At 36.4% G+C, this 26,036-nt stretch overlaps 1 protein-coding gene and 1 long non-coding RNA gene across 4 annotated transcripts; one reads left to right on the top strand and one right to left on the bottom strand.

Annotated features, from left to right (window-relative positions):
* Positions 1-270: 270 nt before the first annotated feature.
* On the bottom strand, positions 271-18,030 carry LOC103711560. Of its 3 annotated transcripts, none has more exons than XM_017843915.3 (13): positions 17,219-18,030; positions 11,013-13,397; positions 9,180-10,076; positions 8,039-8,365; positions 7,557-7,901; positions 5,941-6,798; positions 5,777-5,830; positions 5,468-5,668; positions 5,278-5,382; positions 4,320-5,066; positions 3,308-4,219; positions 2,693-3,181; positions 271-2,590 (listed from the first exon to the last, which is right to left on the bottom strand). In XM_017843915.3, the coding sequence occupies exons 1-13, from the start codon at positions 17,258-17,260 to the stop codon at positions 602-604; spliced, it is 9,351 nt and encodes a 3,116-aa protein (XP_017699404.2). In that variant the 5' UTR covers positions 17,261-18,030; the 3' UTR covers positions 271-601. The 3 variants fall into 3 exon arrangements, with proteins under 3 accessions (XP_017699404.2, XP_038990350.1, XP_008795980.2); XM_039134422.1 differs by having other exon boundaries at positions 11,013-13,413; XM_008797758.3 differs by having other exon boundaries at positions 7,557-7,898; positions 17,219-18,029.
* LOC108511468 lies at positions 9,897-20,160 on the top strand. Its single transcript, XR_005515239.1, has 4 exons — positions 9,897-9,994; positions 18,089-18,280; positions 18,401-18,696; positions 19,349-20,160. It is a non-coding gene; the product is annotated as an uncharacterized LOC108511468 (long non-coding RNA).
* Positions 20,161-26,036: the final 5,876 nt, after the last annotated feature.

Genomic DNA, 26,036 nt, shown 5'->3' on the forward strand with positions numbered 1-26,036 from the left:
ACAATTATCGAGTTGTATCAGGCAGTCTATGCAGTCATAACAGGTAATGCTCTGGGCATGTTTAGACTGTATATCCCTGTTAAAGGCATGTGTAGGCTTCATTTAAACCTGGTGCTCTTCAGTTGCCAAATGTTGCGGTGAAACCTCTGTACAGTTTTGAATTCTTACCTCCATATTTAATGTCTATTACTTCTACGTACTTTGGAATAATTTCAGGAGGACCCAAAATGGAAAATGTAAATTCATTTTAATGCAAAAAGAAGTGAAATCTTATGCAATACGCTAGCAAACTGGTCTCATTCAAACAGATTGACAATAACAACAGATAATATAGTGTACATATTCACACATCTCAAACTGGCACTCTAGACTTAATCACATTATGGTCCAAAATAAAAGATCACCAGTCTCTGACTGTTATGAGTACCCCCACAGTAAAGGAATTATCCGATTAAAATGAGCATCAGGGGCTATATATATGATGAAGACCATTCAATTCCACTTCCTTGCTAACATGATAACAAAAGCTTGCTAAAAGAAAAACCAAAAGAAGTATCCTGACACATGCTCATAATCTATTCCTCTACAACCGTTCTTATCTTCATGAAAGTGTCTTTGAATGTGAAGATTTACCTGTTATGGCCTTCTTCACTTTTGCAATGGAATGCTTGACCTTTGATCCAACACCTGATAGAATATTGTGTGATTTCTTGTGTGCTGGCTTCACATCTGCGTCTTTAGCTTCCACAACTACTGCCGCATCATGGCCAGATTCCTCAGTTTTATTTTCATCTTCCTCTTCCTTTTCATATTTCTCTTCATCCGTTTTCTCTTCCTTCATATGGGCATCTGCTATCTCTTTAGCTTGCTTTTCATCTGCACTGACTGTTGGGCTTCTTTCTGCCAAGAACCTTTCCCCTGCCTGGACTGTTTCATTGGTAGGTTCCACTATGGACTCAGATTGCTGGACCTTATGTGAATCAGCTACTTCTAATTCTTCAAGTAGGTTTTTTTTCTCATCTTTCATTCGACTTTCTGCATTTCCATCTTGATTCTTTTTTCCATTCTCGACTTTTATACCTCCTGACTGAGTTTCTGAAGCTTCTCCAAGTGTATTGTCTTCAACACTAGAAGACTGGAAGGACTTGCCAGTTTGATCACCCTGGATATTTGATACAGTTTCTTCAACCTGAATTTCACCCTTTGCATTTCCAACTGGTTCAGCAGCCGAAGGAGTCTTCTCCTCAGATGTTGCATAGGAAGCTTTATCATTCTCTGCAATGCCCTGAGAAATTTCTGGACTTTCATTTCCGCTCTCTTTCTTTAAAGTATCCTCTTCAAAAGCCTCAATAACAGTTGCAACATCACTGTTTTTCTTCAGGCTTTCATCATCCTTTTGGATTGTGCTTTCTGTCATCATTTCAGGGGCAGGTATTGGAATTATATTATCCTGTTTTTTCAACTCATCAAGATTCGCTTTACTTTCTGGACTACCTTCCTCTGCTAATACCGGTTCCATGTTATTATATGAAACAATGTTGGTTAATTCTTTAGCCAATAAATGAGAAAGTTCATCCTTCACATCTTCACCAACTGTCATTGTTAGAGATGTGTCATGAAGATTTCTGTCTGGGCTTTCATCATCCTTTAATATTGCATTTTCTGTATCTTTCTTTAAATCATGGCTCTGTTGCACCAAATTAGAACTGCCTTCAATTTTTAACAAAGCTTCTTCTTTGCCTTCAGATATGCTTGTGTCATCTTTTACCTGTTCAACAGACAATGAGACTGAATTTCTTTCTTGTTTTGATATGTTGACATCATTTTGCTGATCATGAATGTTTTCTTGTAGCTTATCTTCACGCTTTGCATCACAGGCTTCCGCGAGCTTATCACCTTCTTCCTGCAGGATTTGGTCCATTAAAATACGCGATACAGGCAAATCATCTTGGTCAGTCTGTTGGTTTTCCTCATTTTCTGAATTACGAAAATCTCTAACTTTTTCATGAGTTTCCCCTTCCATCTGCCATATCATTTCCTTTTCTTCTGCTGATGAGGTCACTTCTGTTGCTTGTTTGATAGGTGCGTTTTGTGAGTTATCCTTATCCTCAATGAATGCTACCAAAGAATCGTCCCACTCATCGACCTTTTCATTGGACACTGAGTTTGAAGCTTCTTCTAGCTTCTCTCTGTCTTCTTGGTCTATGGCCTCTTCACCTTTCTCATTAGCATCAGTGGTCATACTGTTTTTGTTACATGTCCTGTCTACAAATACTGAATTGGTGGATATGTGCTCAAACTTCTCAATTGCAACTGGCCCTTCTTCATCATTCATCATATTATTTGCAAATTCAATACCCATAACCTTGGTCTTAGCATCTATCTGAGTGGATTCTTTGGGCACAGATTCCTTATCAAGGTTCTCACTGACATCCTGCATGATTTCACTGCTTGATGCTGTTGTAATTGATGAAAATTCAACATTCTTTGTTGGCTCCTCCTCATCTACTGGTGATGTGGTATCTATCTTCTCAGACAATTCCATCTTCACATGGTTCTTTTCTGATGACATATAACCAGGTTCCTTTACCTGTAGTGCAGACAAAAGCTTCTATTTAGTTGTTAAAAATAAATTTAGAAGGGAGGAAACAGAATATAGAAAAGATTAAGATTCTGGTTATTTCAGCCTGACCTTATCATTTAGGGTTTCATTCACTATGGTATCAGTTTCCTCAAACTCCCTTTTGGTTTCTGGTTTTTTTATCTCGGTTTTGTTCTCATATCCCTGAATCTGTTCGTGGAGAGGTTTGTCTCTTACATGGGAAACATCAGGAGCTTCAACATCTTCAGCTGTGATCTTTGTTTCAGTTTTCTCACTCAAGCCAGTTGTCAGAAGTCTGTCGAACACCATGTTTGATGCTTCTTCTAGCTGCATCACTTCATTTGCATCATTCTGTGACCCCACACCCAACTTTTCATTTTTCTCAGATTCTTCCTCAAAGATGATGTTCTCAAATTTCTCCTCAGTTTCAAGGGCCTTAGGTTCCACACTCTCCTGTAGGTGAGATCCTGATGGTTCTACATGTTTGATTTCTTCTACCAAATCACTCTTGATGGATGAATTGCCAACCATCCTTATTTGATCCTCTTCTTTTGCGCTGAAATTCGCTACTTTTAGGATCTGCTCATCAGAAATTCAGTAAAAGCTTTGATGCAAGTCATGGGCAGAAATGAGAATGTGCTAATATTTTAGTAAATTTATAGGTAGTAACAATTGGAAAAATGTTCAAAAAATCTATAAATATACCTTTTCTTGTGCAAGTACACCTTCTGTAGCATCAGAATCATGATTTGGCTCATTACTATGATCGACGATATCCAAGTCAATTACTGTATCTTCAAGTGCCTTGTCTTCTTTTTTATGAAAGCCTTCTTCAAGGATATTGTCAATAACTTCTTTTTCTTGTCCATCGGGATTAATGTTTTCAGTTTGATAAGCTACTTCAAGCCCCTCAGGAACCACATTCAGGATATTTTGAAGTTCCACATCGCCCGGTTTCTGTTTCTCTGTACCCCTCTCTGAAATTTCCTTCTCTTCTGAACTCTCCTTGTTGCATTTGTTGGTGCTATCTGCTTCAGAGATTTTCTCCTTTGATTGTATTTTATTGCCTTCCTCTTGTTTCTCATCTTTCATTTCCTTTGCCTGTAAACTTCTTTCAACTTCTGGCTCTTCTTCGTTTGGCACAAACCTGTCTGTAAATTCACTCTCTTCCATTATGTTAAAGGCACTGAGAGGTTTTTCAAGCTCCACAACCTCCAATGTCTCTTTCTCCAAACCTTTATTTAAAGTTCCCTTCTCTTCTGAACTCTCATTGTTGCACTCACTGGGATAAATTGCTTCAGAAATTTCCATGTCTGCCGGTATTTCTTTGCTTTCCTTTTTTCTCCCTTCTTCCATTTTCTTTGACTGTAACATTTCTCTTTCTTCCATCTCTTCTTTGTTTCTGTTCTCTAGTGCAACCCATTCTGAAGTTTCACGATCCTCTGTCGCATCATGGATATGGTCTTCTGGACCTACCCAATAGGCATCCTTTTGCATGTTTTCTTCAACTGAATTCTGTTTTACTGTTAAAGAATCATCCTTTGGCTCAAGTTCAGTGGATTTTGTTTCAGCTGTTGTTTCAGAGTTTTCATGAGATGCCAAAACAGAGTCTTTAACCTGCATAGCAGATAAAGTAACAGCTTAGAATGTTAATGATAGGAGAACACAAGTAACAAAAGAATAGGAAAATGGAATTAGTTAGATGCCATATTCTGACCTCTTTGTCCATTATTTTGGTTGCTTTCCATTCTTCTTTAGTTAGATCTACCATATTCTCAGCTCTAGCAGCCAATGCAGGTTCCACAGAGGCCAAGTTGGAGGGTGTTCCAATGCATGCATCTGAACCTCTCTCTCTTGTTGGTGTCTCTTCTTCCTGATTTTTCTCAGGGTCAAGGCTTTCGGATTTTCTGTTGAAGACTGATGTATGAGCCTCATTTAGCTCATCAGCCTCCATACCTTCAGGCTGCATGCTTGTTCCAGATGCTGCTCCATCAATAGCTTTGGCTTCTCTTAAGAGTGTACAAATTGCACTTTTGCATACTTCCCCTGCTTCAGAGCCATGCTCATTGCCCTCTGATAAAAAAGCTATTTTGCTTGTTTTGTCTTCATCAAAATTTTGGGAAGCAGCTAATGCACCCTCGAGTATCTCATTCTCAATGATTCCTGTTCTAGTGGTACCCTCATGGCTCTGTTCTTCAGACACCCTCACAGGATCTCTTTCAATCTCCTCAATATTCTTGTCTTCTTCAAGGGTATCGTCATCCATGTTGTTGTTTGCAATTCTGCTCTCATGAATCTGTTCTTCGTAATTAGGGTACTTCTCATGTTTTTCTTGTATTTCCTTTCTCCCTTCTTTGGCAGGTACAGGCATTGTGTGTAAGTTACCGTCAGTGTTGCTTATACATTCTTCATCATTTGAATGGACAACCTCAGACTCCATGTACTGAGCAACTAAATTGTATTTCTGCACCACATATATACTGGTCGGTTGGAAACTTTTTTGATAAGCAAAACGTCTATGTAGTTAAAAAAAAAACAGCTGGAGCTTCTGTTTAGTTGAAATGAAGAAAGTGAGTTAAAAAGGGAATAAAAAACAAGATTTCATAGATGACTCAACTCAGTGCTTTTCCTCTATAATTAATTGCTTCCCAACTTTAATATCTCTTGGTACAAACCTTTTTAGCATGACTTACACCCTCTTCTAATATATGTATGTTGGCAAGATCTGTCTTGATTATCTCTTCCAAGTTTTGTTCTACTGATGTCAAATCAGAGGCAGCCTGTGTCACAGGATAAAATGATAATGGATGGAGGGCAAAGGGAGAGGAAGAGAAATAAACTTGGAAATTTTTATATTAAACAAACCTCTTGATCTAATTTCATATTTCTTATTGTTTCTTCTTCCCTAGTTATTGACTCTCTCTGACCTCCGTGCAAGCTTCCAGATGCTGCTTCACTGCCCAATGCACTGGTGACAGGTGTGTCATTAACCCTGTTGTTTGTGCTCTCCTCATCCTTAATGTTTGCATTTTCATTATCTTCACTCTGAAGTTTGATGATTATATGCTGCATCATAGGGAGCCTTTCAGATTTCAATGATAGTATGGTACCAAGAAATACTTACTCCTTCAGTTTAGTGATATGATACAATTCCAGTTATTGGTATGGTCTAACCTCTTTGCCCAAGCAGCTTGCTTCATGACTTTGGTCGTCATCAGATGTCTCAACCTGTATGATGAATGACACCTTCAACTTGAAAGCCATCAAATAAGAAAAGAGGGAAAAGACAAGGTCTATTTATTTATGTGCATAATAATAACAATAAAGTCCAAACCGACCTCTTTATTTGTGATTCCAATTTTCGTGCTATTGTTTACTTCATTTGTTTCATTGCTTTTATTGCTGTATGCACTTTCAGGTGCTAGGTCTGCAATCTTTGTTTCCTCTTTGTCTTCCTGGAATCCTTCTTCAACAAAATCACATCCCATGCTCAAAGAGGCTTTATTCTCATTTGCTTCCTTTTCCCATATCATCTGTTTTTCACTCAAAATTTCAATAGATCTTTCAAGTGTATCACTCATCATGCTAGGAGATTCTTCAAGGACTGTATCTGAAGTTTCTTTTTTCTCTGGTACTTCATCTTGCTTTTCTTCAGATTCCAATTCACAAGCATTTTCTATAACATTATGTTTCAAGCCTGATCCTAATGTTGCATCATTGTTAGTTTCTTCTTTCAAAATTGGTCTTTCTGTGATTTGTTGCACTCCAGTTGATTCAGCATATACTGTAAGATTTTCTTCTTCTTGTAACCTATCCTTGATTGAAGCCTGTGAATTGGATAAAGGAATGACCGTATCGTTGATCATATCTTCATCAAGTGTCTTCTCAATCTTGCTGGTCATTTTGTCTGGACTCTGGTCCTCAGGCACTGATTTTACAACAATTTCAAGACTTTTAATGTCTATGTTTTCATTATAGACAGCAACCTGTATATTTTCTTCGGTATTGGTAGCTTGATGAATCTGTTCTTCAGCCATGGGATTGGGGGCTTTATGCTTCTCATTAACTCTGCCATATGTTTCTTCCAGGACTGATGTGCGACTATCAAAAATAGTGTCCATACTCCTTTCTAGGATGCTTTGATACTTCACCTTTGCAGTTTCATGGTCATCATTCAGATCACCCGTTGCAGGAATCTGCCCCAAAAATGATAAACCAATGACAACATCATCATTATGATGGGAGTTTGAGGGGAAAAAAACATGATTAAGTAAATGAGTTTTCTGCATTGAACTATAGTAGTTTACAAAAGCATGAAATAGAAAAGGATCCCACCATATTATTGAGGTTACCATCATAGGTTAATTTGTGACTCTTGGTGGCTTCTGATTCACCAGTTGTTTCTTGTATTGCTCCTTAACTACTGATGCTGAGCTGATTCCAAACTTCTTGGAGTCTGTCTTCTCAAAGTTTATGTTGTTGAGCTCGTCATCATTAGTTAAGTTGCAACTCATGGCGGCTTCTGATTCACCAATTATCTCTTGATATTGGTCCTTAAGAACTGTTACTGAGATGATTTCAAACTTCTCAGATTCTGTCTTTTCTTTGTGGACATTAATTTCTATCTCGTCTTTGTTGTTGGTAGTTTGATAAATCTGTTTTACACCAAAAAAATTGGTGTGTTCTTCATACTTCCCAATAACTGCATCAGGAATTTCATCAATGTTCTTGTATATGCCTTTAATATCCTTCATTTGTGCATTTTGAGGATCGTCAATTATACTAGCAATTTCAGGATTCTGCTTAAAAAAAACTTTAAAGTTTTAAATTTTAATTAAGATGAACGAATCATGAAAGTACTTGGTAATTTTGAGGTGAAGAAAATACATGGTTAATTAAATAAGTTATACCATATTTAAGAAATTAAATGTAGATGTATTAGATAAAGACCAACCTTAAGCTTATCATCATCTGCAATGTTGTCAACTTTGGGGGCATCTGATTCTCCACTCTGGTCCTCAGGTCCTGATTCTGATATGAAACCAAGTCTATTGGAGTCTGTGTTTTCTTTGCAGATATCAGTGTCAATGTTGTCTTTGTTGCTGGTAGTTTGATGAATTTGTTCTTCAGATTCAATGCTGGTATCTGATTCATGCTTTTCCCCAGCTGCATCATGTATTTTTTGCATGGCCAAGGAATGACTATCAGAAGTATCCTTAATATTCTTTTCTAGAAATTCCTCATCCATTGACCTTGCAGTTTCCTTGTCACCATTCATATTTATCGTTTCAGAAATCTGCTTCGTAGATGAAAAAAAAAAAATATAAGCTTTGATATATGAAATTTTGAATTATAAAGGACATGGTAAAATAATCTATTGCTCAATCTTATGGTTAATATGTCAAGGTTAAAAAAAAAAACATGTGGAGAAAATACCATATTGTTGAGGTTGTAATCAGCGTTCAAATTCTCAATCTTGGTAGCTTCAGTTTCACATGTTATCTCTCGGTTCTTATCTTCAGATACTGAGATCATTTCAAGATTTTGAGATGCCTTGTCGTGGTCATCAACTACTTTGTTGTCTTTGGTGTCAGTATTTTCATCAATCGGATCTTCATAAGCGGAGTTTGAGACCTCTTCATGCTTACTGCCCTCTAAATCATCTATATGTTGCCCGGCCAATTCATGTGTATCAGATATATCAACACTGCTGTCATTTCGAGCTTCATCAGCATTGGCATTTTGACCAGTGATGGTGGAAGGCTGCTTGAAAGATTTTAAATCATTAAAATATTCATCAAGATGACAATTTAGTGATATTTATAAATGGTTGTTCACTCAACCAAAAAATACATGGTCGAATTATTAGATTTAATTGTAAAAGAGTAGGAAATTTTTTTCAACAAGATAATATGCAATGATCTTTAGCAAAAGTAGGCCTTGAAGCTTATATATAATATTGGAATCATGGAATGCTGATATGATGGTCGCTGAACCAGTTCAATGAAGGATAAAATGAAAGAAACTTGCTTGGCAACTTGAGTGCATCTGTGATGGCGGTATAAAGTATGACCTGACATGTCATGTCTAAGAAGTGTATTCCAGGTTAGGTGTTTCAGGTTTACAACTTGTTAGGGCACAAGTGCAGAACTTTGAAAGGATGGGCAAAGATGTGGAGGAATGAACCTATATATTAAGGGTCGAGAAGAGATAAAGATTCTGTTTGTTGAGGGAGACCACAAGAGATGCAAATTAGCTTGTGAGCATGCACCTTCTGTATGATTGGCTTTTCTCTGAGAGTCAGACCCTGGTTAGTACACTGGTGAAATAACACAATGGCTCATGTTTAAAGCAAAATTCGTATAGCTAAAAGAATTTTTGTGGAAAAAATAATGAAAAAAAACAAGTATATTGTAGGAACAAGGCTGTGACCTTTTTTGTTCTCGTACTGGTTTTTTTTAGTCTTTTTTTTATTTTTTTATAATCTTATGTGATTATTTAGTAACTAACTTCCATTGTCAGATGTAAACAATGATGAAGAAAATAGATTAGCATTGTTGTGCAAACTTTTCAATACCTTTTCATCTTTACAATGTGGTTTATGACTCAGATCTTCTGTTCCCAGTCTATCTACTGTTTGCTCAAGTGTTACACCTACTTCATCCGGTTCCTGGGAGCTTTCTTCTTTCTCCTCTGGAGAGCCCTTTTCCTTGACATCTTCTTTGTTGGAAGAACGCTCTTGAGCCATGAGGATTTTCACAGAGATCTCATCAGAGGGTTTCTCAAGCTTGTTTCCCCACTTCTTGTCCTTCTGGACATTTTCTGGAGCATCTACAATTGGATTCTCTTCTAGACAGATATCTTTATTCACAATAGCTTCGTAAGTTTCCTTCCCTTGTTTAAGTTCATCTCCTTTATCAAGTTTCTTACCTTCCATTTGCTCCTCATTCGAGCACAATCTTGCTTTTGTGTCATCTATCTGTTCGTCTCCAAGAATAATATCTTCCATCCTTCTGTCATCGTCAATTTTTTGGTGGATACCCTTCTGAGCCTCCTCCTCAAGAGATCTTCCTAAATGTTTATCATGGCTTATATTCTCATTGGTTTTTTCATATATTTTCTCTTCAGCCTCTTCTGGATCAGTTGCTTTCTGTGTATCCCTCAAAATGAAAGCTTGAATGGTGGATGAAGCACCAAGTGTTTTGTCCATGCTTACACCATCTCCCAATCTGTCAAGATCAGTGGCTTCTGTATCACCTATGGTTGTTTGACTCTGATGTCTAGATGCTGATTTTGAAGCATTTTCAACAGTTTCAGGCTCCAGCTCTTGTTTAATGTGATCCATATTTTCACAGACCTGTATGGTTTCTTCTTCCAAATTTTGTGCAAGAGGTAAATCACCAACATTTTCCTTTGAGTTCTCATTCTTTTCAATTGGGATCCCAGTCTTGTTCAAATCGTTTGTCATTATAGTCTGCATGAAATACAAAAATCGAATTCAAACATGTAATAAGAAAAGAAATGTAAAATATATCAAAGCTTTTCTTTTTCCAAACTGTGTGCATTCCAATTTGTGTTTCAGTAATAGAAGAATAGATGGAAAAACCAATTGCACTTTATGGTCATGTGCAAGAGAGACTGGGTGAGCTTATTGCGAGAGAAGGGGCTTATACTAGTATGTTTTGTCAAGAAAGAGAAAGGAAAAAACTTAAAAAATTTGCAAGGAAGTTGTGATTATACATAAATATATACATATGTAGATGCTCCTGAAGAAATTATAAACAAATGATAAATCGACCCTCTATTGTCACTGCTGGAATTCTCATGACTCTAGACCATCAAGAGTTGTTGCCTTGTGCCAACCATTTGGGTTAACTCTACGAATTCTTATTCACCAATTATTCCTATGGTTCACTTCTGTTATCGCAAGCTTTTCCAAATCCTTTTTCGTAACTTTAAACATGGACTTGAGCACCTCTCTTTATTGGATGATCTTTCTTTGCGCTTTCCCACCAATTCATGTCGAGAATTGATCCAAGTGTTAGATCTCAGTTTAAAGTGTGAATTATTTTTTAATCATAGGAAGCATTTCAGCTAATAGTTGGCATCACTGTTATGTTATGCAATATATGTCAATATGATATGTAAAAAGTAGGAACTGTATATGCACAGAAATATAATATAATATGTTATTAAGAGCTTAATCAGGCCAAGCTTGAGAGAGATGGCCATTTCTCAAGTTTGGCCTGATTACTATTTGGGAATCCATTATCAAGGGAAATATTGAGTCAGAAGCAAGTGCTCATGAACAGCTTGTTAAATTGACAGCACACCTCAAGATTAAAAAGACTTCAAATTAAAACTATTAATGAAAAATTATGTATGGAATGATTTGTCAGTTATAGATTACCTGATACTCATGTATCAATTCAGCAGCTGCTTTTTCAGTCTCCTCACACATCGCTTCATCTTCCTTGGGCATTTCTTCCATGCTCATGGGCAATTTGCTGTCTATATCTACTTCTTCAGTATTTGCAATTCCTTCAGTTACTTCAACTTCCTTAGACACCACAATGAAATTGCTTTCAAGCTTAGCACTGTCTGTCTCAGCTTTTATTCGTTCACAACCTAAAGTTCCCTCATTGATTGTTTCATCAACATGCTCTTCAGTGTGTCCAGATACAGCTTCTTGTGCATGTCCTTTTTCTGAAGCTTTTATGCGATTGGATGGTTTTGTTTCAGCTATTGCTTGAACATGCTTATCTTCAAAAACTCTTTCAATTTTGTCAATATTTATTCCATCTTTGTCCTCGTGTTCCTGTATACCTTCCTCTTTTTGAGCCTTTGATACCTCTGGTATGCCATACACTGTGATCTGGGCCTTCAAGTCATCCTGGTTGAGTACTTTTTCATGACAATGATCTTTATCCTGCACTACATCAGATATTTCTTCAAACTTCTGAGCCTCTTTTTCTTCAGTCAGTGACTGTATCTCATCTGTTAATTGTGAAGAGGCAGAGGCATCGATATTGTCATAACTGTTTTCCTCTTCTTCTAGGACCTCATTTTCCTTTTCATCTCTCGAATGTGTGGTTTCTTGATCTTGAATTATATCCTCTGTTAATATGTCAGTAGTGGGTACAACATGAGGCTCATCCATAGAAATTGCTGCTGCTTTAGTTTCTCTTGTATCAAGCACTTCTACAATCCTGCAAGCCTCTTCGAACTTCTCTTCTACGGATTTGGCTTTGGCCTGTTCATTCAAATTCTCTCCTTTCTTTGAATCATCTCCAGCATCCATGGCATCATTTGCTTCAAGGCTGTTCTCTTCATACAGCACACTGTATGTTTCTTTATGAATCATAGTAATCATTTGGTCATTTTCAATGCCCAGAACTTCTGTTTTTGTTGAGAGGGAGGCATCCATCTGTCCATCCTCTTTCCTTTCATCCAAATCTTCAGTCTCTATATTTTTGCTTGCATAAATTGTCTCGGGGCTCTTCTCTGTTGAAACTAAATTAATGCACTCAACATCCTTGTCTGCCATGCTGTCTTCGATGATGTTAGACTCTTCTGGTTCTTTTTTCATCTGTGAAGTGCATTTACGAGTGTCCATTTCTGTATGCATTTGTTCTTTGCAAGGCTCCATTTCTATTAGTATCACCCTAGCGCTTTGAATTGCTTCTTGTTCCTTAAAAGATACTTTCTTAACTTTCTCTAACAACATTTCATCCTCCAGCACAGATTCCTCTGCTGACTGAAGATTGGATAACTCTTTGACAGATACATCAGCTGAGGTCTTCCCATACTGTATTTCACTTACTTTTTCTGTGGTATCTAGTGATTTAAGGATCTCCTCTTCAGATGCATCAACTTTATCATTTTCTTCATCCTCTTTCTGTAACCCTGTTTCACCCAAGTCCTCTGGAAGTTGTAATCTTTCTGTATTTGCACTTAAATTTTCAATTGATTCCTGTGTTTCTGATTTCTCTTTATCTTTGATTGCTTCAAGATCTTGCTTTTCATGCACCAAATCGATGGATTTCTCAGGCTGTTTATCATCCACGTTATCTCCCAAGTTTTCTAGATCTTGGTATTGGTTGACCACTGAGGTTTCATGGATTCCAGTTGAAGTCTTTTCCTCACCCAAAACAACAGCTTGTTCAGTGTTCTGATTAGCACCAATTGATTCAACAAAATGCTCATCAGATTTTTTGACAGGATGGTCATTCCCAAAATCATTCCTCTGCATTTTCTCTTCAAGTGGGACATTTGTAACAGCTGCAGTATAAAGACTTGCATCTGTGAAATTTGCCTCTGATGATGAATTCTTTGGGACAGTGACATCTTTTTCCTCATCCAGGTCATCTTTTTGATCCTTCTGCAGAATGATTCCACTCTCTAGCTTCTCCTTTTCTTTATTAATTGGGTCCTCTCTTTGTATACCAGCATTGGAACCATTGCAGATATCCTCTAAATGAATCTGAACTCCAGGAGGTGCTTCAACAAAAACTTCACCCTCTGAGCTATCTATTATCCCTACAGTAACTGAATGTGAGGATTGATCTTTAGATGACTCAGATAAAGTGCTGCTTTCACTTGTAGGTGTGGCAGCTTTATAAGGGGGGTATTGCCCAATCATCTGTGAGCTCTGCAAAGCAGCTGAATCAGTTTCACCTCCCTTGATTTCTGATTCATTTGAATGTTCCTTCAAAACTTCCAGTGGTTTATTTGTGTATTCTGGTGGTTTGTGATTTTGAACACATCTTAAATCTTCTGTTTCATCTTGTTCTTTCTGCAGAAAAACATGACTATAGGAAGTTATGAAAACTGGTACTAGATTTTCAGACCACCATATTCTTCCCCTAAAGGGAGATTCTAAGATGATAGAAGTAGCTTTATGAAATGTTATAATACTATGGAAGACACATTTTCTTATAATTTTTCATTAAAAGGGATAGAACTTTACAAATTTCAATGGAAGTAGACCTGAGTTTAATTCAAGAACGTGCTTAAATTGTCTTCGTGCCTATAATATTATGTATCCTCTGTTATATCTTTTTAGTACGTAAAAACTTGTTGCTATCTGTGAGACTATCACTTGCATGAGGTAGAAAATATGAGAGCCACTCATTTATAAAGAGAGGACTGGTAACCTACAAAAGAGAGAGAGCAGTTGAGAAAGCTTCAGATAGAAAAACCTTAGTATACATATAGAAAAGGTCGATAGAAGAAAGAAAAGAAAAGAGTTCACTGTGTTTATTGGGAAATTACAAGTGAACACAGTTTTCTGTGTATCATGTTTTAAGCTGTGTCCACGGGCTAATGCGACAGGCTAAATCAATTACTAAGACTATTTGTGCACATGGCTCTCCTTTGAGTATGTTTTTCTGGCAGAAGAATTTGCTACCCTCGTTGTTTGAATTCGTTGGACCTCAAAACCAGGAGAGGTGTCTTGCACAAGAGAAGTCCACTACACTCCGAGGCTAACTTATAGAATGTACCAACTATCTCTACGACAGATTTTGTTATATTAGCTGGTACATATTTTGCCCTGATTGAACACTTTTCATTGTTCAAGCTGTTTGGTTATGCAGATTGAAGTGGTACACATATATGATACATCATTCCTAATAATGGTCCTCCTAAGTATTTCTGTAGTAGAGCCCTTACTCAGAGACTTCTGATGGTATATGTTCCATCATCCCATAATCTCACTATTTTTATGCAATTTGCATTATATTCTCTACCAATTTACCTGATTTGATCTGTATATCAGCGTTTGGATATAAATGTTTTATTAACTACAGATAAGCTACTGCCAGTATGCTGTTTGCAATCATAAACAGGTAAAATGATAGGTATTACATAGTTGGAGCTGACTAGTATCAAAAACAGAACATTAAGTCTGCCTATAAAAAACTTCAATGCTCTGACAATTTTTGAAGTATGGATTAATTAAAGCAATTTAAAATGAAGATAGAAAATGAGTTCCCGTGCACTGATGTTCCATTCAGAGTTAACGTTAGGACCTTAAGAACAAGCAATGCTTTTTTTTCCATGGATTTAAAAACCAGCAGTTCGGTGCAGTACTGTTGATACCATAGGAATGCCAAAACCATCTGCACTAGTGTGTATCAGCCGGCACTTGCACATACTGATCTTACCATAGTGACCGTGCCAATTGATATTGATAGTTTTCATTCTTTTGATGCTGTTAGTTTCTATATGTACCCTCGGTATAGTATCGTACCAATACCATATTGTTCTGATTGGAAAATGGGGTTTAGTACTGATATTTAAAACCTTCCTTTTATCTTTCTTCTTTTTTATATGTTTTAAAAATTTAGGTGTTTGAATGAAGGAAAACCACTTATGTTGTTATATCACTATTGTGAACATGAACTAAGGTCAACAACAAAGTTAGCAGCACCGATGCATACCACCTCATAGTGGGTAATATCGTACCATACCGGTACTTAGTATAGGGGGTGTTCCAAGTGTTGGTACGCCGAACCAACCTCTGTGCACGGTGTTTTGACACTGTATGAACATGGTACTAGTACAAGATCCGGTAAAAGTTTGTTTTACATTACATTTTTTGCACATAAAAGTGATATATAAAAATAAAAATACATCTCCACTAAAAGGTGAAGTGTAAAATTCAGTTGTCAAAGCATAGGTCATGTCAAAATGAAGAGCATTGATATGCAAGCATATCAGTTCATTAATATACTACAATGGAATATGGTAAGGTCAGCTATTAGTTTCAAAAAATTCATGGATGTTAAAGCATTAAAATAAATTATCACACAAAAGAAAATGTATCTTAGGCAAATTAATGTTGAAAATTTCAGGATATAGATTAAAGTAGCTAAACTAGAGAAAATAAAACTAAAAATTAAGATTTTATGGTTAAAATATGTTTGAAACTATGGTAAACCTGAACATATCTCTAGATTTTTCACTTCTAAGGAACATGCCTGAAGAACCAAACTTAAACTTAGCCACTTGGCTGCTTCTTTTGACATATAATCAATAGTTTACCATATTTTGTATTTACTTTTTTTCCAGAAAATTTGTTTTCAAAACAATTTTTAGGCTGCCCAAGTTATGATAACCTTTGATTTTTCTAGAGGAACACTTCCTTTTTGCATGATGCAGTCACTCCCCTGTTGTGATTAGAATCCAAACCACCCCCTTGACTCAACTCTGTATACATATGCATATGAGTTGGACTGCACTACTTGCATTTGAACTGTTGTGGTGGTGTTAAACAACTCATCAGTGGTTGATGTACATCAACATTGGTGCCTACAAGATGGTATTCTCACCGAGTGATGGAACAAAGGTCATGTACCTGCCAAAAGTTCATTAACTCCACCAATAGAAGTTCGATGAGAAATGCTTTGTCTAACTCTGTGTTTGCATGTGCGGGTGCGGGTGTATCTGTGTGCATTCAGGGGTGTTTGGGTTGGGGGGTAGTGGGGCACAGATATTAATTTCCCTGCACTGTATTTTAGTTTCGTGGAACCAAAGTATTTAATATCTATTAAGAGGTAGAAAGCATTCAAAAACACAAATAACCATATATAGTTAGTAGGAACGTTTTTGGATAATAAAAATGTCTAGAAGATCATGTATGTAATTCTGCACTTTATCTTGTGCATGTTTGTGTGAGTAGTTGATTATTAGATGTTTGGGTAACTTAGTTCAGCCTTTGAATCACCATGTCAGCATCAATGGTAACCATGGATCTAATTCAGCTATATCTCCAATTTTATAGCAATCAGAATTTATTTTGTCTAAGTTGAAGCTCTGCTATATTTTTTCTTCCTCTGTTATTTACTTCTGCAGCTTTGGTTACTTTGCACTCTTTCCAAGTAATAGGTGATTATTTCCAATTGTGACCATCTAAATTGCCTGTTTGAGGCTCAGTAACCTACAAATTCATGCTTAACTGCAACTATAAGATGAGTCATCATCTTCCTGAATCAAATCGCGTCTGAGTCTGGTAGTGACTGCATATCATGTCCTGGCTGAGGATTTGAAATTTTCTTTAATTCATAATTGTTTGATTTTAAATTTATGATGATGGTATGTACTAAAACGAGCAAGAACTTTAGTTTATTTAATCCTCAGATCCGCCCACAAGGACATTGCAAAATTGTTTCCAATTAGGAAAAAGCAGTAATATGCGTTGATGAGATTGGACAGCATGCAAATATACCGTATCTTGTCAGATAAAATAAGAAGAATCCATAGAATGTGTACCAAACCACAAAAACATGGAAAATTTTCATCATATTCATTCTTTTTACTCATGAATATTATGAAATCTGGTGGAACCAGAGGATTTAATCTACTTTACAAAAGAGTGAAGCTTGTCACATCTTAGCAAATTCAAAGAATATATGACAGAAATTCTTAGATGATCCTGCCTACCAAGGAGTTCCAGTTTGGTGGTGCTTGGAGAAGCTCATCTTTGTGAAGATTGGAAACTAAATCCTCAGGTATTAGTATAATGCTTGGTGGAGATCATGAATTTCCTAGAACTAGTGCTACAGTTAGCTAAAACAGAAAGCACCGAGTGAAGCTGGGATTGGTTTCTCTCACCTTTTCTGAGATGGATTCCAGTATTCCAGCTTCAGTTGCCATTGCCTCAAATCAGGATGAAGAGGCTAGAGGAGCTTTCTTTTGGGAAAAAAAAATATGGTGGATCTCCAAAAGTAGATGTTCTTTATACACCTACCTCTCCCGTAATTTTCTTATATATGATTAAATTGCCATGTGGAGAGGCAACAGTGATGAAAAGTAATGCAGCTAAAGCTGATGAGATTTTTACTTTTAGATATGTGAAGTATGTGCAAGTTGCTATACTGTGATCGGTAGATTAGTGGATATGGATGTAAGCATAAGATGACAAAATGGTACCTGTTCTTTTAGCTTATTTTTCTGTTGGCGGCTGGAACAAAGTGTTTTGATAGATTTGCTTGCTCGCCTTGGTGGATTTGCAACTTTTATTGTAAAATTACTAAGTAGCCCGTGCTCTCTCTATTATTGATATGGACTGGTACCTACATCCCTCCACTTTGAAGAATTATGCCAATTATTTTGCTCTTGTCAGAAGGAACCACATTACCTGCAGCTAAAGGCTGGATTTGTGGGGTCACTGGCTCTCTAACTAAAGGTCTGTTGCCTTTTCCCCACCATATTTCCATTATTGGCCGTGCAGATCTGCTCGGTAATTATGAACTGTGCTTGGGTTGGGTACTCCCTTCCGGCACTTTAGAAATGCCTCAAGTTCTTCAAAACAGATGCATTGGATGCCTCTAGGTCTCCGAACAACTTAAAACGGTCTTTGTTGTGATTTTGGGGACTGGAATTTCCGGAGAGGGCGCTTTCTTTATCTGGAAGTATGGAACTTTGTTTTTATCCACAGGGGCATTTTAGATAGATTTAATAGACTGGTGCTCGATGTTGCAGGAGTCCGACAGCAGTTTATCTGTTCGAAGACTATTGCTTTAGGAAGGCTAGAAAAATGCAAGGCCGCCTCTGATGATAATATCGATGACAGGCGAAATGGCTGTAACACTCAAAGCGGAAGAATCTTGGATTAGTCCGTTTCAAATGGTCAAGTATAGCCGCTAGAAATAAGCTTGGTACTTGGAGATAAGCGTAAGTTATTCGACATTGTTTATCTTTCTTTCTTGTTGTCATTTGATTAATTAAATTAAATGCCGTTATTGAAGTAACTTTATATGAAATGTTGAGTGATACAATTTTTTTTTTCTCAAGGATTCCATTACCATTTGCAATGTGTGACCTATGCATGACCGACTATACGGAAGCAGCAATAACAAAAAGCATAGTTCCATGATATGACGAAAAATAAAGAATTAAAAATTATCGATATAGATGTAGAAGAGAATCAATTTAGTGGAAGTCCACCACTCTGAAAGTCAGTGTGGAGTCCCAATGGTTGCCGCCTTTCAGGCGAGGCCGCCCGGATACTGCCATCAGACGTGACCCCCCATCTTCAGCGGCGGGTTCCGTCATGGTTCAGATGTCTTCGATAGGGCTGCAAGTATGAGGTGAGCTTTTTATTCTTTTTTGACTTGACACAGGCCATGTGATATCACGTTTGCTGCTAATTTTCTAAATGATGGAAAATTAAGATGGCGACCGATCTCCTAATTTCAGAAAAGCAATGGTGTTACTTTTGATTTCTCTTTTGTTTTCTTCTTTCTCAAATCCAATCTTCTAGACTTCTAATGCTGCCTTTTCAATAATTTCATAAATCCAAGTCACCCATCTTTTCAGGTGGGAAGTTGGGAATATTTTATTTTCATCTTCTATACTGCTGATAGAAACGTATTTTGTCTTGTATGGTTGTTTGAGAAAGCCAGGAATGTTGCCGTCACTCTCGCAGATAAGGCAGAGAAGATAAATAAAGAAAATAAGGGAAGATTGGCTAATAATAATTATAAAAAAAGAGAGAGAGAGAACCAGAACAACAAACTACCAATCTCACACCGGCCGCCCTAAAGCTCTTCTGTCATCTTGGGCCACGGCCACCACCCCATACGCAACAATTAGACATCAAGCTGGCTTTGGTTGGAGTATTTGGAAAAAGGGAGGAACAAATAATACAAGAAGATGGGGCATATAAATCAATGATAGCATGCCTAACCTTTTTATTCAACGGTGCAATGCTTATTATCTTAAATGCTTCGATTTTTTCAGCATGGCTACTCTCTGCAAGAAAAGAGGGGAAACAATTAAGAAAAACAAGAGCGCGAGGGACTGGGGGCCCATCAGGTGCGTACGCGAGCGGGGCCTGTCCTGTCCGTGGGCCCATTTGGAAGGCAGGGTCATGTGCTCCAAATGTTGGTACAAGAAGTCCTCGTGGCCTATCTGGCGCTGGGTCACTAAAATCAGCGGCCTTTCTTGGGCCGCTCGCTTTCCAAGCCCTACATCATGATGGTTGTATGGACGGTCCCGCATGCAAGGTATGTGATTTCATCATTCAAATTTTTCCTCTTGCATTGTTGCAACCTATACATCCGGATGGGGCTCCAAGCACGAATCTAAGTGCTATCGAGCATGGTGTAGCATGTATCCAATCAATACATTATTTGGCACATAGCACAGATATCATATTGGCTACATGCTACCGGTCGACTTTGTTAATCTCACCCATCCCGCGTGCGAAACGCCTGCTAGTGGTGCTAAAAAAAAAGAGGAAAAAAAGGTGTGGATTGTACTATATGGTGTGTGTTATTATCTAACCCTACCTAAATCAAACCAATTCTCTTCCGCCATGTCAAGTAGTTAAAAGAGCAGCGAAGAGTGCGAGTGCTAAATAGCTTTACTCGCAATACTATCTTGGCTGCTTCTGAGCTGCCACCAATAATTTTTGTTATCTCGATGGCCATATTGAGCCTTTAAATATCCTCTATTGACTCACCCAGCCTATATCTTCAAGGACCCTCCAAAATCCCAGCCCAAATCCTAGACGGTGGGCCTATTAGTCCATAGGATAAAAAAAAAAAAAATCATGGACATCTTTTTCTTCCCATATGATTTGGATTGAAGATATTGGGTTGATATGAGCTATGCTTAAATGGATTTTCTAATCTATAGCTAGATATACTCAAGATGTCAGATAGAGTAGTAGCACTGCAGAGGTTAATATTTTGAAGGCAGAGATACAAGAGATGAAGCAGAGCCACCGAACAGAGATACAAACTTTGAGGGCTTAGCTTGACCAGATTACATCTTTGTTGCATAAGTTTGTCCCTCTTCAGCTAAATAACTACATCTACTTGAACATTTTATATAAGTATTTTATTTTTTTTAATGAGCTTAATGATTTTCGTTTTTTTAACTTCTTAAGTTTTTTTCTTATAGGTTCCTAATACTTCATCTGCACGTAGAGATGATGATGCCATCGATTCCTAATACTCGAAGTACATTATAAACGTAAATTGACAATATGAATATTTCGAAAAGTATGTTTAATTTTGGCATGTGTATATGATTTTTGTTATGTATATATTTGGATTTGTATATAGAGTTTTAATTTTTTTTTAACAAAAACAAATTACTCTAACGACGCTTTAAAGCTTCGTTAAAATCAGAATTACGTTTCAATTAGCAACATTTTAAAGCATCGCTAAATCGTAATTAACGACGCTTTAAAGCGTCGCTAATGCACCTCTAATTAGCGATGCTTTAAAGTGTCGCTACATCATCGCTAATTAACAACGCTTTAAAGCATCGCTTTTAGCGTCGGCAATTATTTTTTCTATTCTTACATAGACGATGCTTTGGCGAGGCTTTAAAAAACGTCAGAAAACTCTTTACCGATGCTTATAAGCATCGGTGTAGATCTTAAAAAATGTTGCTAATGCCTCTTTTTCTTATAGTGCCAGTGCTATAGCATAGATATACTGATCAGTTTCCTCACTTTGCATTGCCAAATACTCCTGCTGAAAGAAAGAGATTGCCAAACTGACATGTAAGGTAAATATCTTAATCTAATAACCTTCTTTTCATTAGGTACCATATCTTAGATTTTGGTTTTATTGATCATGAAAGAAAAAACTTTTAATATCTGGGCAGCGGTTGAGGATATGTCTCTTTCGATTTACTCTTTAACATTCCAACGATTTTATTATTTTATTCGAGAAGCAAAATATCCTACTCAAGTTATTCTTGCGAAACTTAAGTCTTGTTGAGGCATCGATGTCTAAAAAATAAAATAAAATTGGCCTTGTGCAGAAAAAAAATTAAACAAATAATAGCTGAAAGAACTAATGTAATAGTATAGATGGTAAATTATGAGCTATTGGCATACAGAGCATCGCTGTTTTTCTACTATATATTATTCTTTTCTTTTCCATGATTTGTCTGTAACATTCGCTCTGCGTGAATCAAAAAAATCATGTGAAGTTAAAGAGCAAGTCATATTTAAGGAATGATAGGGCATGCAATTTCATATAGAAATTTATTTTATTGCATCGAATACCAGTGATCTGTATGCAATCCCATCAAAAAAAAAAGGAAAGGAAAAAGAAGAAGGAAAGATGTGTCTGAAAAATATATTTTGCCTGAATCAAGTTAGAATAAAATAAGGTGTTGTTCCTCCGCATGTTTCACCAAATGACCAAAATTTAGAACACAGTAATCCATGTTTTGTGCTTTCGGCTACAGAAATGAATAAAATGTCATATGCTTGATTCTTTTTTATTGTAAAAATTTCGTATGCTTGATTTAAGATAAAATATCTTAAATCTTATTTATTCATATTTGTAACCATTTCACTAGAAATAGAGAAAACGACTCGTCCATAGGAGCAAATGATATTGGTTACTGTTTAATTATACCTGAATCAGCTTTCATTCAAAATTGACCACCTGTGATGGTGTGAGGCCTGACTACGTCATGGAAAAGGGCGTTTGCTGGAGATTGAAAAAAGAGTTAGAAAATAAAAAAAAAAAAATTGCGTACATATCCTTCTAAATAATGAAATTTGCATAAATACCTTTCAAAAATTGATATTTGCATGTATACCTTTATAAAATAATTGTTTTGCATGTATACCCTGCATTTTTCTTTTTTCTTGCATATATGCTCATCCCATCTAATGTCGTTAAAAAATTAACAGTTTAAAATTAAAAATAACTGAAATACCCTTAATAGGTAGATGTGCAAAAAGAAATATTTGATTAGGGTATATATGCAAAAAATACTTTATGAGGATATTTATGCAATTTCGCATATTTATGAGGGTTTACATGAAAAAAAATCTAATTTTATTTTTTTATTTCAACTTGTTTTAGTTTTCAATGAGATCTATTAACCTGTTACCCACTTTAGAAATAAAAAAATACTTTCATAAGTTTAATTAATTTTTAGTTTAAATAAATATAATTTTGGCTAATTACGTTAGCTCAATCATTATATCAAAAGTATTCATACAAAAATAGTGTTTTATGAGGTAAAGCAAGTAAATATCAATTTGGATGGCATTTATGCAAATTTTAATATTTGGAAGGGTATTTATATAAAAATCTAAGATTTTTTTTGCGTGTATACCCTTCTAAATATATGAAATTGCATGAATACCCTCCAAAATTGCTATTTTCATGTATATCCTTATAAACGTTTCTTTTTGCATGTTTACCCATTAATAGTATTTTTGTCATTTAAATTTTAAACTACTAACTTTTTAACGGCGTTAGATGGCATGGGTATATATACAAAAATAAGTGTTTAATGAGAGTATACATGCAAATATCAAGAAGGATATGTACGCAAAAAATCTGAAAAAAATTTAATATTTAGGAGGATATGTACGCAAATTCTAATATTTAGGAGGGTATGTACTCAAAAAAAAACCTAAAAAAAAAAGAAAAAAATATAGGATTTTAGCCTGGCCAGCAACATGGCCTGGGCCTTGCGACTCTTGTCCGACCACGCCGCGGACGACTCGTGTTGGCTTCGGGGGTCCATGATATCGAAATTTGGACCCAAACTGACCGATTCCCTCATCTTGTGTGGTTCTGGTCGGGTCTAATGTTAGGCGGCCTAGAGCTTGAATTCGTGCTCTGTACCGCTAAAATACCTTTTAACTAATGTAAAGTTTTTAAGGTTAGAAGTATCTTGACAACTTTACCATCAGATTAGATTATGATCTTATATATATATATATATTAGTTTTTGAAATCTCCTTGGTCTCATTCTTCTAAATTTGTTTTTAGTCATTTTAATACATTGTTTTTGAGCAAAACAGTAGATTACCACCATAATTTCATTAGAATAACAAGATGAGGAAGAACTTTTAAAAAATGAGGAAGAAGGAGAGAACGGATCAAAGATAGCTATTTCTCTTATAATAGAAATATGTCTTTTGGTATAAATTATCCATGACTAGAAAGGGATCAAGGAGGCATATAGGTTATTTTATAAGTTGTGAAACTCGTAATCACATCACGATCAACGCAGATATGCATGCCAAGTGATTTTTTCTTTTACAGATTGATATACACGTAAGCTTGAAAGAGTAAAATGCAAATCAAGAAATCTAGAAAAACTATTATTAAAAAATTCTTCATTTAATTTACTTTAACTATTGTAAAAGATAATTTATTTATTTTAACTTTTAAAACTGATTTTTATATATTGATAGGAGAGATAAATAAAAAAAATAAAATAGAATGCCCCAAGGATTTGTTGCCAATTGCTTGGCTTTGTGCTTTAAAACTCTGTGCACCTAAAACAGATCGGGCCAACTATAGTGTGTGAGCATTGGACATTAACAATGTGAAAATAAATGTGTTTCCGATGACAAGCAAACCTAACTACTAAATCAGCCATGAATAGCTTGACGAACCATATTGATGTCCAAACTTCTTAATAGGGTCTAACCATACAACAACTTATTATTTCATGATGAGATATCCATGTACAAATGGCACTGCTAGGAGTGGTAATCGGGTCGGGTCATGATGAACTAGATATGTGTCGAATACAGAATGGTCGCTCCAGGGAACAAAAAAAAAACGAAATAGGTCAAAAACATTTATTAAACAGGTTAGAAATTTAAATTCGAACCTGACTATTTTATTAAACTGATAATATAAGCCGATGTTGAATTAAGTTAAATAGGTTAATAAATTAAGCATATCCGCCCCTACTTCTAATACGGCTAAACCTAGAAAGCAGGCATTGCATCGGATCAGGGGTAAGGGCCAGAATGATTGCATTCCACATGGGCGGCGTATGTTCCTTGAAGTCCATGAGTTTCATGCTCGTAGCTCAGCACCCGTCCGTTCGAAGCGTCAACAAAGTGGGCTGTTCCTCCATATATCGCGTCGTGAGGTCTGCATCATGAAATCGTCACACCCCTTTTAAGCTTTGCACCCGAAAAGCATGCTTGATTTTAAACTTCTAGATTCTCCTGCTCATGGCAAGCTCTAAGGTGGCTTTTGGGCTTCCTACTTGTGGTTGATTGGCAACCATGAGGTACTTTTACACTTGGTTTGGTTTGGCACAATCTTCTTCAATGCGATTATATAATTTTTTGCAAAATAGTAATTTTTTTATTCAGAGCTTTCAAATTGAATAATTGAAAGATGTGAGTTTGGCCATACTGTCACTTGAATACTCTTCTATTTAATCAATACAAAAAAAAAAATTCACCCACTAACAACCTGCTTTGATACCACTTTATTGGAAAAATATAATAAAGAAATAATGATGTTACAAACTTCTTTTTCCTCTTTGTGTAATGAAATAAGATATCACTCATCAAATAACAATAATCTCTACTATCTACTCGAACAATAACAAGCAAAATAATAGAGTAATCCAAAAACAAGAAACAACACAATTTTTAACGTGGAAAGCCTTTCGATGTGAAAGGAAAATCACATGACCTAGTCTAGCCAAAAAAATTACTATTTAAAATAATAGAATTACAATAGATTTTCTCTAATTTAACTAAAGGCTGCATAAATATCAACAAGAATTAATCTTTGCTTTCACACCAAAAACATTCATTACCCAGAAGGCATATTTCAATAATATATAACAAAATAGAGAATAGATCTTATTAAAGCTTGAAATAATTAATAGAGAAAGCTTTTTAAAAATTCAAACGGTTTAATATAAAGCTCTCAATGCCGGGAAACTCTTCCCCTTGGTTTTCTTTTTTTTTGTTTTTTCTTTTCCGTTTTCGCAGACCCAGACTGTCCGGCTTCCATCACCCCAAAGCTAGTGGGTCCCACGTGGTTAGGGACGACCACACCAACAACTTTAAACTTGTAAATTCTCCCGATCAAGGCAAGCTGTGAGGTGGCTTTTGGGCCTTCTACGTGTGGTTGATCTGCGACCATGATGAGGTGCTCGGACAGAATGCAGCTCGGCCACAAAGATTGAAGGGATGGGCCCTTTCTCTTGAGTGGAAGTTAAAATGATAGGGGATTGTGCAACGAAATGGACCACTGCAGCAAGTGGGCGAAAATGCTTTGTTCTTTACATACCTTTCATGTAATCACTCTTGGTTCCCGATCTCGATCTTGAAATGGAAGTCTTGTTGTGGGGAATTGGGACCATGCAAAGTGGAAAACTTCCTTTAAAGGGAAAGGGGCTCTCGTTTGTCTGCTCGTTCACTCATTCCCTCCATGCAGAATTCTAAGATAATTATGATGCCAAGGGCAACCAACCACGCTGATATGACTTAATTTAAGGACTTAGAACAATATGTCGGCATTCATACGACAATGGTGCTGTTTCAGTTCTGCAAAGAAGTAGCTGACGCCTTAAAACTATAGTTTCATAATTGTTAGCATTAGAAAAGTCGCAAGCTATGAGGAAGATTAATCTGAAGGACCTGAGCTTCTCAGACTCACTGTCGGCAAAGATG

The sequence above is a fragment of the Phoenix dactylifera genome, chromosome 15 (genome assembly GCF_009389715.1).
Source record: "Phoenix dactylifera cultivar Barhee BC4 chromosome 15, palm_55x_up_171113_PBpolish2nd_filt_p, whole genome shotgun sequence".
NCBI lineage: Eukaryota > Viridiplantae > Streptophyta > Magnoliopsida > Arecales > Arecaceae > Phoenix > Phoenix dactylifera.

Coding starts and splice junctions, on each gene's coding strand:
- LOC103711560 (XM_017843915.3), bottom strand. CDS start 17,260: ATGGCAACTGAAGCTGGAATACTGGAATCCATCTCAGAAAAG. Junction 7,902..8,038: donor ATTACAACCTCAACAATATG/GTATTTTCTCCA, acceptor TCATCTACGAAG/CAGATTTCTGAAACGATAAA. Junction 5,383..5,467: donor ATATGAAATTAGATCAAGAG/GTTTGTTTAATA, acceptor CCTGTGACACAG/GCTGCCTCTGATTTGACATC.